At 37.3% G+C, this 16,905-nt stretch overlaps 1 protein-coding gene across 3 annotated transcripts in view; it reads left to right on the forward strand.

Annotated features, from left to right (window-relative positions):
* The window catches only part of LOC125092250 (cationic amino acid transporter 3), a 311,497-nt gene that overhangs the window by 280,939 nt on the left and 13,653 nt on the right, over positions 1 to 16,905 (forward strand). For all 3 annotated transcript variants that reach the window (XM_047716623.1, XM_047716624.1, XM_047716625.1), the window contains exons 26-28: positions 46 to 195; positions 1,898 to 2,006; positions 2,931 to 3,051. In XM_047716623.1, coding sequence (XP_047572579.1) covers positions 46 to 195; positions 1,898 to 2,006; positions 2,931 to 3,051 — 380 coding nt within the window. The remainder of the gene's footprint in view (positions 1 to 45; positions 196 to 1,897; positions 2,007 to 2,930; positions 3,052 to 16,905) is intronic.

The following is a 16,905-nucleotide window of genomic DNA, read 5'->3' on the forward strand; positions in this document are numbered from 1 at the left end:
AATAAAATATAATCACGGAGTGTTGCATTTTTGCCTCCCTCTTAGGGGACTTCTCAAGTGATCCATGTGAGACACTGCTTCTGCTGTATGAGTTTGAAGTTAAAGCCAAAATGAATGATCCATTCCTTGACAGCTTCCTGGAATCAGTGTGGGAACTGCCTCATTTGGAAAGTAAAACATTTGAAATAATTGCATGTAAGTGCTATATTTATGTTTTTGGAAGACTGTTAGACATTTAGATTGTACTACTTTTTTTCTTCTCTCTGTCCTTCGTTCTTTACCTTCAGGTGGGATATAATGTTTTCTCATAGCACTTTGTTTCTCCTTCTCTAATGGCATTCTTGAAATGTCATGTATTATAGTCATTAATGCATATATCTTTTTCTTTATATGAGACTATAAATTCCTTAGGGTCGTGAAGAATATTTGCTTATATTTGTTGTTCTTAGACACCTGAGTAAAGTGCATTACTTATAATAGGTGTACTTACTCTAGGTGTGGAATTGAATTACATAACTACGCAATAGGGGGAGCTTGAACCTTGGAAAGCTGGTTTTACTCAGCTAGATAGAAATGACCATCAACTGTTTAACTAATCAAAGGTGATACAATCTTAGCAATTTATTAAAGTGTACAAAGAGGGGGGTCCTTGGCTGGTTCAGTCAGTAGATCACGAAACTCCGTGTAGAGATTCTTTAAAATAAAGTCTTTTAGGGGCGCCTGGGTGGCTCAGTGGGTTAAAGCCTCTGCCTTCAGCTCAGGTCATGATCCCAGGGTCCTGGGATCGAGCCCCGCATCAGGCTCTCTGCTCAGTGGGAAGCCTGCTTCCTCCTCTCTCTCTCTCTGCCTACTTGTGATCTCTGTCTGTCAAATAAATAAATAAAAAATCTTAAAAAAAATAAAGTCTTTTTAAAAATAAAGTATACAAAGAAATACTGGTAATATTCTTTAATATAATGACCACTCTCAAATTTCTGGTTGGGCTGTAAGTTAAGTAGTATTTGGGGTCCCAGAACCTATATGGGGATAGGCTGCAGGGAATGGCCTAATTATTTTTCCTTTTTTCTCCCCCTTCCCTCCTCGGGAGCCTGTGTGGTTAATAAAGGTATTAGGCACAAAGGTCACATTTGCCTTTCCTTATCTCGTAAGACAAAATTCCTAGAGACAAGGAGCAGCTGGTCTATACTTTATGGACATGTAATGGTGACCACTTCTTATATAATGGATCTCCAATTAGAAACCTGGTAAATGCATTTGGAAGTTTTAGGGTTTGTTATCTCTGACACTCACTCTCATGTCAACTGTTTCCTGTTTTTAGTATTAGACTAAAACAGTATATTATAGTATAATTTTTTTTAATTTTTTATTTCTTTTCAGTGTAACAGTATTCATTGTTTTTGCACCACACCCAGTGCTCCATGCAATCTGTGCCCTCTCTAATACCCACCACCTGGTTCCCCCAACCTCCCACCCCCCGCCCCTTCAAAACCCTCAGGTTGTTTTTCAGAGTCCGTTTGATTATTGCCCTTTTACTGATCTGCTTTTTGTTTCCCCCTTTGTGTGCCCCTCCTTGACTCTGGCTCATAAGATTATCGCTTTACCTGTATGACTGTGAGCAGGATCACAGAAACAGTATGTTCTCTGTTGATGTTTGCTAAAGAGAAGATTACCCTGGTGACCCTACCACGTTATTCTACCCAGAATCTATAAGCTGTCTCTGAAAGCCAGCATGGACTCCTGATTTCATAAAATGCGTTTTTAAGGGGTTTTTGTCTGTTGGTTGGTTGGTTTGTGTTAATCTGTTCCAGGCCAGTTTCATTAGAGAGAGCAAGTTGTAGCCTGGGATGAAAACTGATAGATAAGGTACTCAACAGCCTTTTTTCTTTCCTTCCTATAGCATTAGCAGTGGAAATGCCTGCACACTATCCTTCCATTGCTCTGAAGGCCTTGAAAAGGGCCTTACTTCTTTACAAAAAGAAAGAATCCATTGATGTGTTGAAATACAGGTTAGTAAATGTAACTTAACACTAGATCTAGGCTTTTTGATAACCAAAAGATATCAAACTTATGGGTTTGATAACCCATAAGTCATCAGTCATACTCAACTGTTCCAACTTAAAAGATGATCAGGGGCACTCCTGTAACTCCTGAACTAAAAAGCCCTCAAAACAGTTCCATATTTAGAGTTATAATATAGACCAAGAATTAATTAGCTATGTCAGGGAGTCTGGATTTCTCAAAAGAGGGTAAAAAAAGGGGCAAAGTTGCTTCTTTGTGTGAGACTATATATATGATAAAATTACTAAGTACCTTTCAGAGATAAATATAACAACCACCAATGTACCCACCACCCAAATTTAACAAATATTAACATTTTGTGATATTTGTCTCAGGTGTTTTTTCTAAGCACTTTTCTTTAAGGACTAACCAGTGCTCTGCATCATAATACAAATATTATTTATTAGAGATTTTATGTTTTCTCTGCCTAGACGTGGGGGAAATGATGTGTGATTTTTCTGTGAAAAACTTTATTGCAGTCTTTCTTTTCTGAGACATGAGAGACAGTTCTCCTGGAATTATTCCCAGTTTAAATCCCAATTCCCTTGCCCGTTTCGGGATGTAATGAGATGCTTTAAAATGTCTATAGATCGAACCAGCTCATAAAATATAATAAACAGCTACAACTCCTTAGTGCAGGAAACTAAAAAAAGGTGAAAGACAACCATAGGCATAATAAAAAGGAGGATTGGTCAGCCCCTTTTATAGCTTCAAAAATCTGTCTTCTGAGGTTGGAGGCCAGATAAAAATGAGGGAAGAACAGAAGTGTTTTGAAGCTCGTAGTCTGGGATGAGATCCAGATTTTACTTATCTTAGCCATGATGCCAGTGATTTATTTCCTTATGGGATGAGTTTTCTCTTTTTGATTTCAGCAAATGTATGCACAACTTGATTAACCTCTTAGTGCCAGATGGGGTGCCAGATTCGGAACTGTGTCCCCTGGAAGAAGTTTGGGGTCATTTTGAAGATGCTCTGGGCGTCATTATCCATACCGTAAGTCAACCAGTGATACTAAGCTATTCTTTAAAATTAGAACTGTCTTCTGTGTTAGAAATGACATAGAATAGTGCTTTCTGATGTGAGTTTTAGGGTAAATAAATTCATATTATAATATACTTACACACTATAAAATTTCCCTGTGTTTATGTACTGTAAAGAGTTAAAAGTAGAAAATTTCTGATACAGCTATACTATGGATTAAATGAAAATAGCAGTACCACCTGGAATTTTTAATTATTTTGTGTTTTCAAAACCTGGTAGAATTGTTACTTCCACTGTGATGATAGTAACCCTTTGAAAAACCTTATTGTTATTCTTTCCATTTCTTCAAGGCAGGTAATAGAGTAGAAGGAACATGGAGGACCTGTATTTTTGTTCCTTCTCTGCTGGTTTTTTTTTTTATTTTCAGCACAGGTTTATTCAGTGATTTTTAAATTAGCTTTATTGAGGTGTAATTTATATACACTTTGTATATGTACCATTTGGTGATTTTAGTATGTTTGTAGAGTTAATGCAGCTGTCACCACCGTCCAGTTTTAGAATATTTCCATTACCCCAAAGTTTCTTCTCACCTGTTTGTGGTTAGTCCCTATTCCCACCTTAAGGCCCAGGCAACCACAGATCTGCTACTCTGCCAATTTTCTCTTTCTGGACACTTCATATGAATGAAACCACGCAGCGTGTGATCTCTTGTGTCTAGGTTCTTTCAATTTAGCATAATATTTTTGAGGCTCATCCATGTAACAAGTATCAGTATTTTAATCCTTCCTATGTTATTATATTCTACTGAATGGATATATCACATTTTCTTTATCTACTCACTAGTTGGTAGTCATTTGAGTTGGTTTTACTTTTTAGCTATTACAAATAATACTGCTATGATATTTGTATACCAGTCTTTGTGGACATATATTTTCAGCACTCTTGAATATATGAATTTCTGGGTCATTTGGTAACTTTATGTTTAACTTTCTGAGGAGCTACAATCTGTTTTCCAAAGTGGTTGCACTATTTTACATCCCTACCAGCAGTGTATGAGGGTTCTAATTTCCACACTTCCTCATCGACACAATAATGTCTATCTTTTTCATTATAGTCATTTTAGTGAGGGTGTAGTGGTAGCTCATTGTGGTTTTGATTTGTATTTTCTTGATGGCCAATGGTGTTTATAATTTTTTATGTGTTTGTTGACCTTTTCTATGCCTTCTTTGGGAAAATGTCCATTCAATTATTTTCCCATTTTAAAAATTGGGTTCTTGTTGAGTTGTAGGATTTATTTATATATTCTAGGTACAAATCATTTATCAGATATGCTGTTTATAAATATTTTCCCCCTGTCTCTGGCTTGTCATTTCATTTTCTTAATGACATAACTTAAAAAGCAGAAGTTCTAAGTATTGATGAAGTCTAATTTATCAATTTTCTTTATGGTTCATGTTTTGGTCGTGATAAGAAATCTTCGCCTATCTCAAATTTTGAAAGATTTTCCCCAGTGTTTTCTTGTAGAAGTTTTTATGCTTTTATCTCTTACATATAGGTTTATGATCCTGTTTTTAGTTTATTTGCTTATGGTGTAAGGTAGGGTCCTCCTGTGCCATTTGACTTTGGTTTTCTCGTTTATAAAATGGAAATAACACCTGCTCTGACTCTCACACTGAAGTTTTACGGATCAATTAAAATAGTAATTTGTGTTGTAAACTTTAACAGCTCATACACATGTAAGGTGGTATTGTTATTATAAGGGAGCTATAAAATATTAAGGTTAAGTGGCTTGCTTAAAGTCTCACAGGAAGTCATTATTTGAGTCCATGTTAATAACTGAGGATCCTGACTCTGCTTTGGGTTCAGTTGCCTCTTCATGTAAAAATATGTGCAAACCACAGCAGATGGTGAAACAGTGTAGCAGGGTGACAACCTGGTACAAACCGGCATCGACTTCAAAAACCTAGAATTCTCCTGGAGCTATGTAATTATGGCCTGTGTGAATTTAAGTTTAAAAAAAATTAGCATTGAACATTTTGGATATATATATATACTTTTTTACTTTCTTCTGGGGAGAAGAGAAAGTTCTATTTCTAAGCCATGAGCCTCATCTGGACCTTCAGATGTGTTTGCCATGGTAACTAATACAAACTAAAATTAAATTGTACTGTAAATCCAAATTGATCCATTTCCATAGTCTCTATATAAGGCCTAAACCACTCAGAGCAATTTTTTTATACTTCTATCTATTACTGTTCCATCTCCCTGGATCTTGGGTTTTCTGTTACAGAGCTCAGTGTTTTTCTACTTTTTTGACAAGTCTCACATCCATTATTGCTCATCCCCTGAAACATGGTGGGATAGTTCATTTTTTTAATGTAGAGATTAACTTAATAATCCTGTTGGCTCCTTATATATGTTGCTTTTTCCTCTTTGATTGAATATGTTATGTATCTCCTTTGTTTTAAATGCTTGGGAGAAAATTCAGCCCTTGTTTGACTTTTGTAATGACCAGTCACTCATTATTTATTGAGCAGTTAGTGATTATTGAGCATTACCAAGTGACTCCATACTGTGGTAAAATGGCTGTTGCACAGATATAAAATCTCATGTCTCACAGTATCGTGCTTTACATTTTTCAAAGGATTCTTTTTTTTTAAGATTTTATTTTATTTATTTGACAGAGAGAGAGGGATCACAAGTAGGCAGAGAGACAGGCAGGGAGAGAGGGGAAACAGGCTCCCTGCTGAGCAGAGAGCCTGATGCGGGGCTGATGCGGGGCACGATCCCAGGACCCTAAAATCAGGACCTGAGCCGAAGGCAGAGGCTTAACCCACTGAGCCACCCAGGCGCTCCTGAAGGATTCTTATATCCGTTATTTCATATGATCCCTGCCCCCTCCCCAGCATTTCTGTGAAATAGAGTGCTGTACTATTTATTCTTGACAAGTCCTTTCAAATGAGGAAATTTTTAAGTTTCAGAAAAGTCAGATTACCCTGTTGGTGGCACTAGTGGTGAGCATAGCTGCCTTCCAAAAAAGTCGAGTTACCACTTTGCCTAAGTTCATATGGCTAATGAATGAGAGTCAGGACTAGAACTCGGGTCATCTGACTGTACTTCCAGAGCTCTTTCCTCCAGAACACATATCTTCTTTTTTTTTTTTTTAAGATTTTATTTATTTATTTGACAGAGAGAAATCACAAGTAAGCAGAGAGGCAGGCAGAGAGAGAGGAGGAAGCAGGCTCCCTGCTGAGCAGAAAGCCCGATGTGGGGCTCGAACCCAGGACCTGGGATCATGACCTGAGCCGAAGGCAGCGGCTTAACCCACTGAGCCACCCAGGCGCCCCCAGAACACATATCTTCTTTACCTGCTCTTGCTAGGCTTCAGTTCAAAGGAGAGGCTCAACTTGGCATTCAGAAGCTATTGCCAATGAAAAAGCAGGAAGGATGATTTAATATGCTTAAACAGGCAAGCCTATCTTTAGGTTCATATTCTAGATTATTTTAAAGAGGAAATGGATTGCTCTGGTTTATCTTTTCTTTTTTTAAATTATGTTGTGTTAGTCACCATACAGTACATCATTAGTTTTTGATGTAGTGTTCCAGGGTTCATTATGTATAATACCCAGGGTTCCATGCAATACGTGCCCTCCTTAATTAAAATTCTATTTTGAAATAATTGTAGATTCACATGCAGTTGTAAGAAGTAATACAAGAAATCTTATGTATGTTTCACCCAGTTTTCCCCAATGGTAACATCTTATATAAAACAATATCACAATCAGGATGTTGACATTATTACAGTCAAGACACAGAACTTTTCTATCACAAGGATACCTCATGTTGCCCTTCTATAGTTCCCACCCACTTCTTTCCCACCCCAGCCCCTCCTTAATCCATGGCAACAACTAACCTATCATCAATTTCTGTAATTCTGTCATTTCCATAATATTCTGTAGATTGAATCATACAGTATCTAATTTTTGAGATTTGGAATCATATAGTATATAACCTTTTGAGACTTGCTTTTTTTCTGTCATAAGAATTCTCTGGAGATTCATCAAGTTACCAGTTGCTGCATGTATCAATATGTCATTGTTTTTATTGCTCAGTAGTATTCCATGGTATAGATGAACTGGTACCACAGTTCACTTAACCATTCACCTGTTGAAGGACATCTGTGTTGTTTCTAGTGGGGGCTATGACAAAGCTGCTGTAAACATTTGTGTACAGGTTTTTGTGTGAACAGGAGTCTTTGTTTCTCTGGGATAGTACCTAAGAAGGCAGTTGCTGGTTCATACAGTAATTGCATGTTTAGATTTTAAAGAAACTGCCAAACTGTTTTCCAGAGCATCTGTAACATTTTACACTCTTGCTCAAAGTGTGTGAATAATCCAGAATCTCCACATCCTTGTCAGTATTTGATGTTATCACTATTGTTTTATTTTAGCAATTCTGATAAGTGTGTCATAATTTAGTGTGGTTTTAACTTGCATTTCCCTAACAGCTGATGATGTTAGATGGACCATCTTGTCACGTGCTTATTTGCTGTCTGTATATCCTCTCTGGTGAAATGTTTCCTTGTGCCTTTTGTCCACTTTGTAATTGGATTGTTTTGCTTGTTTACTGTTCAGTTTTGAGAGTTCTTTATAGTATAGATACTAATCTGATACATGGTTTGAAAATATTTTCTCCCAGTCGCAGCTTGTCTTACTCATCAACTTACAAGGTCGTTCACAGAACAAGTTTTTAATTTGCCCATTTCATCAACTTCGTCTTACTGATCCTACTTTTGGTGTCAAGTCCATTGTAGAACTCCTTGCCTCACTACATCCCCAAGATTTTTTCCTGTTCCCTTGGGGCTTTTTTTTTTAAGTTTTTATGGTTTTCTGTTTTATATTTAAGTTTATGAAACACATTTTAAGTTAATTTTTGTATGAGGTATGAGATTTAGGTTACAGTTCATTTTGTCTATGCATGTCTCTTGTTCTAGAACCATTTTCTTGACAAGGCTGTCTTTCCTCCATTAAATTGCTTTTGTACTTTTAACAGAAATCAGTTGGGCATATTCGTGTGAGTCTGTTGCTGGGTTCTCTGTTCTGTTCTCTATGTGTCTATCCCTCTGCCAATATCACACAGTCCTGATTACTATAACTATGTAGTAAGTCTTTTTTTTAAGATTTTATTTATTTATTTGACAGAGATTACAAGTAGGCAGAGAGGCAGGCAGAGAGAGAGAGAGGAGGAAGCAGGCTTCCCGCTGAGCAGAGAGCCCGATGTGGGGCTCGATCCCAGGACCTTGGGATCATGACCTGAGCCGAAGGCAGAGGCTTTAACCCACTGAGCCACCCAGGTGCCCCAATAAGTCTTAAAATCAGGTAGAGTGATTCTACCCACTTTATTCTTCTGCAAAATTGTTTTAGATGTTCTAGTTCCTTTGCTTTTACATATGTATTTTAGAATAATCTTGTCTATGTCTACAAATATTTTTTCTGGGATTTTGATAGCAATTGTGTTGAACAGCATTTGTTTCCTAGGACTGCCAAAACAAATGACCACAAACTGCTTATAACAGAAACTTATTCTCTCACAGTTCTGGAAGCTAGAAGTCCGAAATCCAGGTGTCGGCAAGGCTCTCTTTCAAGTCTCTAGGGGGAGGATCCTTCCTTGTCTCTTCTCAGCTTCTAGTGGTTGCTGACGTTTGGCGTTCTTTGGCTTATAGATTCATCACTGCAATTTCTTTCTCTGTCATCACGTGGAATTCTTCTTACATGTCTCTTGTTTTTCTTCTCTCTTGTTATCTGGACACCAGCCATTACTGGGTTAAGGGTCCATCCTACCCCAGTGTGATCTCATCTTAATTACATCTGCAATGACCCTGTTTCCAAATATGGTCACATTCTGAGGTTCTAGAAAGAACATGAATTTTGAGGGACACTATCCAATCCAGTGCAGTATATATCAAGAATTGACATCTTAAGTTATATCCAAATGAAAAAGAATTGGCATCTTTCTTATATTGAATCTCCTAATCGATGAACAGAGTATGTCTTTTTATTTAGATTTTTTTATCTCTTTCATTAGCAGTATGTACTTTTCAACATACAAGTCCTATACATGTTTTGTTAGATTTATGCCTAAGTATTTCAGGTTTTTTGAGTGATTGTAAATGATGTCCATGTGTTAATTTCTAATATAGTCGACTCTTTTTTTTTTTTTTTTTAATATAGTCGACTCTTAAACAACATGGAACTTAGCGGTACCAGCCATCACACAGTCAAAAATCTATGTATAATGTTTGACTCCTCAAAAATTTAACTATTAATAGCCTACTGTTGATGGGAAGACTTACCAATAACATAGTCAATTAATACATATTTTTTATGTTATATGAATTATATACTGTATTCTTAAAGTAAAGAGAGCTAGAGAAACAAAAATGTTATAAGAAAATCATAACGAAGAGAAAATGCATTTATAGTTAACTGTACTTAATGTATCAAAAAAAATCTGTGTAAAATATACCTGCACAGTTCAAACCCATGTTGTTCTAGGGTCATCTATGTAAAGAAAAACGGTAGATTTTTATGTGTTTGTCTTTAATCCTGCAACCTTGCTGAACGTATTCATTTCTGGAATTTGGGGGGGAAGGATTCCTTAGGATTTTCTATGTGAGCAGTCATGTCATCTGCAAATAGGGACAGGTTTTTTATAGTTGATTTGTTGTTTGTTTTGTTTTAGAGTCTTTTTCTTCTTTTTTTAGTTGAATTATAATTAATATACAGTGTTATATTCATTTCAGGTGTACATTACAAAAATTCATTAATTCTATGCATTACTCCGGGCTCATCAAGATAAATCTACTCTTAATCCCTCTTCTCAAATAGGGACAGTTTTATTTCTTCTTTTGCACATTATATACCTTCTCTTTCCTGACTAGAACTTTCGGCACTATGTTAAGAGTGGTGAGAGTGGGTGTTCTTACCTTGTTCACTATCAGAGGGAAAGCACTCAGTCATTCAGTCTTTTGCCATTAAGTATAATGTTAGCTATAGGTTTTTATAGCAGCTCTTTATCAAGCTGAAGAAGCTCCCTAACTCCATGTTTTTCCTGATTCTGTCATGAATGAGTGTTGAATTTTGTCACATGCTTTTCCTGCATCAGTTGGTATAATCATGTGACTTTTCTTATGTATAATATAGTGAATTACACTGACCAGTTTTAAATGTTGAACCAACCTTGTATCCTTGGAATAAACCCCCCATGGTCATGGTGTATAATTCTTTTTATATATTGATTAATTCTATATGCTAGTGTTTTTGTTAAAGATTTTTCATCTGTATTCATGAGAGATAGTGGCCTGTAGTTTTCTTTTTCTTTTCTTTTTTTTAATATTTTATTTATTTATTTGACAGAGATCACAAGTAGGCAGAGAGAGAGGAGGAAGCAGGCTCCCCACTGAACAGAGCCTGATGCAGGGCTCAATCCCAGGACCCTGAGATTATGACCTGAGCTGAAGGCAGAGGCTTTAACCCACTGAGCCACCCAGGTGCCCCTCTTTTTTTTTTTCAAGATTTTATGTATTTATGTGACAGAGACACAGTGAGAGAGGGAACACAAGCAGGGGGAGTGGGAGAGGAAGAAGCAGGCTTCCCTCTGAGCAGGGAGCCTGAGCCGGGGCTCGATCCCAGAACTCTGGGATCATGACCTGAGTTGAAGGCAGCCACTTAACAACTGAGCCACCCAGGCACCCCTTCTTTTTGTATATGGTCTTTGTTTTTGGTATCAGGGTAATACTAACTTTATAAAATGAATTCGGATATGTTCCCTTCTCTTCCATATTTTTGGAAAAGATTGTATAGATTTTATGTTAATACTTTTCTGAATGTTTGATAGAATTCTCCAGTGAAACTATCTGGGCCTGGATATTTTTTTCAAGTGTTATTAAATTATAATTTCACTTTCCTTAATAGTTACAGAGCTGTTCAAATTATGTTTTCTCTTGGGTGAGTTGTGATCAGTTGTGTTTTTCGCTGAAGTGAACCATTTCATCTAAGTTATCAAATTTTGTGTATAGAGTTCTTTTTATTATTCCTTTATTCTTTTGATGTGTGCAGGGTTTGTAGTGATATCCACTTATTTCATTTACTGATATCAATAATTTGTCTTCCTTTTTTTTTCTGTCATCCTTGCTGGAAGTTAGTAAATTTTATCCATCTTCTCAAAGAACCATCTCCTCCACTGATTTTCTCTATTGTCTTTGTATTCTCAGTCTTGTTGATTTCTGCTCTACTCTATTATTTACTTTGTCCTGCTTACTTTGCATTTAGTTTGCCTTTTTCTAGGCTCCTGAGATGGGAACTTAGATTATTAATTTGAGACTTTTTCTCTTTTTCTAAAGTATGCATTTTAGGGCTGTAAATTTCCTTGTCAGTGCTGCTTTACCTGTGCCTACAAATTTTGCTATGTTGTATTTTCACTTTCAGTTATTTCATTGTATTATTTTATTTCTCTCAAGACTTCCTCTTCGACTCATGAATTACTTAGAAGTATATTGTTTAGTTTCTAAGTGTTTATAGATTTTCCTAATATTTTTCTGTTACTGAATTAGAGTACTAATCCATTGTGGTCAGAGAACACAGCTTGTATGATTTCAGTTGTTTGAATTTTTTGAGATTTATTTTATGGACTAGGATATGATCTTAGTATCTATTCCACAGGCACTTTGAAAAAAATTGTATCCTGTTCTTGTTAGGAGGATAACAAGAACAAGAATGTTTGTTCCATAGATATTGATTAGATCCTACTGGGTGACGGTGTTGCCAAGTTCTTATATATCTTTGCTGATTTTCAGGCTAGTTTTTCTGTTAGTGTTTGAGCAGGCATGTTGAAGTCTCCAACTATAACTAGAATTATTTGGCTCTCCTTTCACTCCTCTTGGTTTTTCCTTCACATATTTTGTGACCGTGTTGTTGGATGCATACACATTTATGATTGCTATATTTTCTTTATAGAGTGGCCTCTTTTTATCAGTATATATTGTCTTTCTGTTTGGCTGGTGATTTTCTTTGCTCTCAAGTCTATAATCACTAATATTTGCCACTCCTATCTTTTGATTAATGTTTACACGATATACCTGTTTGTATCTTTTTACTTTCATCCTGCCTATAATTGTATATTTGAAGTGAATTTCTTATAGACGGCATATGGGCAGCACATTTTTTAGTCAGCTTCACTAATGTGTCTTTTCGTCAGTATATTTAGATCACAATCCCTTAGAGAGTAAGCCTGCCACTTCATTTTTTGGTTTGTTTTGCCTGTTTTTCATTTTTTTCTCTTTCCTGCCTTCCTGTGGATTACTTGAACATTTTTTAGAATTCCATTTTGCTTCATCTCTAGTGTTATTAACTGTATTTCTTTGTATAGCTTTTTATTGGTTGCTTTAGATACTACAGGGTGTGTGTGTGTGTGTGTGTGTGTGTCTAAAACTTATTACTGTCTACTGCTGTCATCATGTTATCAGTTCAAGTAAAGTATAGGAACTTCACCTTTTGGGGCACCTGGGTGGCTCAGTTGGTTAAGCATCTGTCTTCAGCTCAGGTCATGATCTCAGGGTCCTGGGATCCAGCCTTGTGTCAGGCTCCCTACTCAGTGGGGAGTCGGCTTTTCCCTTTCCCTCTGCCCCTACCCTCTGCTCATGTGTGATCTCTCTCACACACCCGCGCTCTAAGTAAATAAATAAAATCTTAAAATAAATAGAAACCTTCCCTCTCCTTACCCTCCCCAACTTATAATTGTCCTAAATTTTCCTGTACATACATTTAGAACCACATCAGTGTTAATAATTTTCACTTCAACCTTAAACCGTAATTTAGAAAACTCAAAAGGAGAAGGAAAGCTCATTGTATTTACCTATATAAAAATGCAGGTTTACTATTTTCTTTTTTCCTTTTTGATGTTGCAAGGTTCCTTTCTTTTTTTTTTTTAAGATTTTATTTATTTATTTGACACAGAGAGCGAGATCACAAGTAGGCAGAGCAGCAGGCAGAGAGAGAGGGGAAAGCAGGCTCCCCGCCGAGCAGAGAACCCAATGTGGGGCTCGATCCCAGGACCCTGAGATCATGACCTGAGCCGAACGCAGAGGCTCAACCCGCTGAGCCACCCAGGTGCCCCTCAAGGTTCCTTTCTTACCATTTTTTTTTTCTGTTTGGAGAGCTTCCTTTAGCCATTCTTTTACGTAGGATCCATGCCCAACATGGGGCTTGAACTCATGACTGTGAGATTGAGAGTCACATGCTCTACTGACTGATCCAGCCAGGCACCCTACCTTTAGCCCTTTTTTTAGAGATCTGTTGACGATTAATTCTCATAGTTTCTCTTTATCTGATAATGTCTCTATCTCTCTGTCATTCCCAAAAGATGTTTTTGTTGGTTATAGGATTCCAAGTTGATGATCCTTTTCTTTCAGTATTTCAAAAATACTGTGTCACCTCTCTGGCCTGCAGGGCTTCTGGTGAGAAATCTGCTAATGTTTAACTTGTTTTCTTCCTGTAAGTAGTGTTATTTTTCTTTGGCTGCCTTCAATATTTGTTTTTGTCTTTAGTTTTCAGAAGTTGGACTATGATGTCTCTTGGGTGGATTTCTTTAGTTAGTTTGGGATTTACTCAGCTTTGTGAATCTATAGGTTTATGTCTTTTGCTAAATTTGGTAAGTTTTCACACATAATTTCTTCGAGTACTTTTTTTAGTTCCAACCTCTTTGTCCTCTCTTTCCAGGACTCAGATGACAGGAAGGTTAAAATCTTTGTCATTGTCCCACGAGTCCCTGGTGGCTTTATTCTCTTATTTTTTTGTCTATTTCCCTCTGTTGTTCAGATTGAGTAATTTCTGTTCTTTAAGTTCTCTGATCTTTCCTCTGCCACCTCCATTCTGCTGTTGAATCAATTCATGAAAGGGTTTTTTTTCCTTTTTTTGATTTGTTAGTTGTTTATCAAGAGAAACTAATCCATAACCCAATATTCATGTTTCACAGTTCGGGAACACAGTTCAGTGACAGACTTCAGTGGAACTCAACCCAAAGTAATTCTTTACATTCCAAAACCACTTTGCACTCTGAAAGATACCACCCATCTTCATCTCCTCAAAATCTCTCATGGAATCATAATTTCTGTAGAAATCTGCATATGCCTTCTTTCTTGGTTCCACCACAGCAAACTTACAGGAAGCTGCAGGCCCCAGGGATACAGCAAATGCTCTGATAGTGTGAAATCACAGAAGCTTGGCCAGAAGGCCTCACATCTGAGGGTTCGTTAAAGCACTGAAAGTCATGGTAGTTATTCTCCTCATCACCAACCTTAAAACCAGCGTCTTTCCTGATACTTATGGAGGTTTTTATTTCAGCTGGTATATTTTTCAGTTCTAAAATTTCTGTATGTTCTTTATATCTTCTGTGTTTTTGCTGAGACTTTCTATTTTTTTCTGTGAAGTATATACATTATGGAAGCATTTTTATGATGGGTTTTTTAAAGTTTTTATTTAAATTCCCATTAGTTAACATACAGTGTGATATTAGTTTCAGGTGTGTAGTTGAGTCATTCAGCACTGCAGTACAACACCTGGTACTCATCACAGGTGCCCTCCTTAATCCCCATCACCTATGTATTTTGTGTGAAAACTTACCAAATTCCAGTCCCTTACCCACCTCTCCTCTGGTAACCAGCAGTTTGTTCTCTGTAGTTAAGAGGCTCTTTCCTGATTTGCCTCTCTCTTTTCCCCCCTATGATCATCTGTTTTGTTTCTTAAATTCCATATATGAGTGAAATCATTTGGTATTTGTCTTTTTCTGACTGACTTATTTCGCTTAGCGTAATGCACTCTAGTTCCATCCCCATCATTGCAAATGGCAGGATTTCATTCTTTTTGATGGCTTAGTAATATTCCATTGTGTATGTATAGTATATATATATGTCTATATGTCTGTATGTATCTACATGTATATATATATATATACACACACACACATACATACATACAACCTCTTTATCCATTCTTCAGTCAACATTTGGGCTTTTTCCATAATTTGGCTGTTGTAGATAATGTAGCTATAGACATCAGTGTGCATATATCCCTTCAAATTAGTATTTTGTACTCTTTGGGTAAATACTTAGTGCAGTTGTTGGATCATAGGGTAGTTCTCTCTCTCTTTTTTTTAAGATTTTATTTATTTGACAGAGAGAGATCACAAGTAGGCAGAGAGAGAGAGGGAAGCAGGCTCCCTGATGAGCAGAGAGCCCGATGCAGGACTCAATCCCAGGACCCTGAGATCATGACCTGAGCCGAAGGCAGCAGCTTAACCCACTGAGCCACCCAGGCGCCCAGGTAGTTCTCTTTTTAACTTTTTGAGGAACCTCCATACTGTTTTCCAGAGTGGCTGCACCAGTTTTGCATTCCCACCAACACTGTAGAAGGGTTCCTTTTCTCTACATCCTCACCAATACCTGTTGTCTCTTGTGTTGTTGATTTTAGCCATTCTGACAGGTGTGAGGCGGTATATCATTGTAGTTCTGATTTGTAGTTCCCTGATGATGAGTGATGTTGAGCATCTTTCCATGTGTCTGTTGGCCATCTGTATGTCTTTGGGAAAATGTCTCCTCCTGTCTTCTCATTTTTTAATTGGATTATTTGTGCTTTGGATTTATGGGTATGTCATATGCAAATATCTTCTCCCATTCCACAGGTTGCCTTTTAATTTTGTTGATTGTTTCCTTCACTGTGCTATGATGGTTACTTTAAAATCTTTGTCAGATATTGTGACATTTCTATCATCTTGGTGTTGGCATCAGTTGATTGTTTTTCTTTCTTTCAGTCTGAGTTCTTTCTAGTTCTTGGTTTGAGGAGTGATTTCTTACTGAAACCTGGACATATCCATATTATGTTTATGAGACTCTCGATCTCATTTGAACCTTCTGTTTTGGGTGTATTTCTCTGACACTGCTATGCCAGGGAGGAGAGTTTGGTCTTATTATTTCCAGGTGGAAATGGATGCTTAGGTTCCCCACTTGGCCACCACTGATACTCAAGGGGGAGGATTCCTTGTTATTACTGGGTGGAGATGGTGCCCCACATGGCCTCCACTAACTTTGTGGTTGGGGTGGTCTCATTATCTGCTGTGTGATGGTTAAAGTCCTGCCTCTTCACAAGTGTTTGTAGACTTTGTTCCTCCTTCGTTCCACCTTCTCTGGGGGTGGAAGTCTAGGTTCCACTGATACTTCAGGAGGTAAGAGAATGCCTCATTTCCAGCCTTTGGGTATTAAAGTCTTGTCTCCCTGTCATTCTCTGATACCATGGAGGCAGTGGTTGGGTGCCTCATTACACCCTACAAGGATAGAAATTTAGGCTCCCCACTCGGCTTTTACTGGGGTGGGTGGGGCTGGGACCACAGTTTTTTCTGTGATGTTCAGCTCTAATGGAATAGTTAACACCTAAAGGTTTTCTGTCTTGCATTGCTGCCCTTTTCGTGGTACTTTGTCAAGAGAGAACAGACTTTTCTTGGGGCTTTTGTTTGTCTATGCCTGTTGGCATCTCTTGCACCAACTCTCAGATATATGAAGCAATTGAAACCCTAGGGAACTCAACCAGTGTATCATTCCTTAGCCCCAGTTTTCCTAGCCAGTCTTTCTTCATCTCTCTATGTTTTGGAGTCTTCTTATATTTGTTTTATGAATAATGTCTTTTTGGAGTCTTCTGGTTATTTTATGAGTAATGTCTAGGGTTTTTGTTGTATTTCGTAGAAGGAATAAGGATAGGTACATCTACTCCATCTCATAGAAGCGGAAGTTCCCTGGTTCATTTTTATGATCATACAAAA

The sequence above is a fragment of the Lutra lutra genome, chromosome X (genome assembly GCF_902655055.1).
Source record: "Lutra lutra chromosome X, mLutLut1.2, whole genome shotgun sequence".
NCBI classification, from domain to species: Eukaryota; Metazoa; Chordata; class Mammalia; order Carnivora; family Mustelidae; genus Lutra; species Lutra lutra.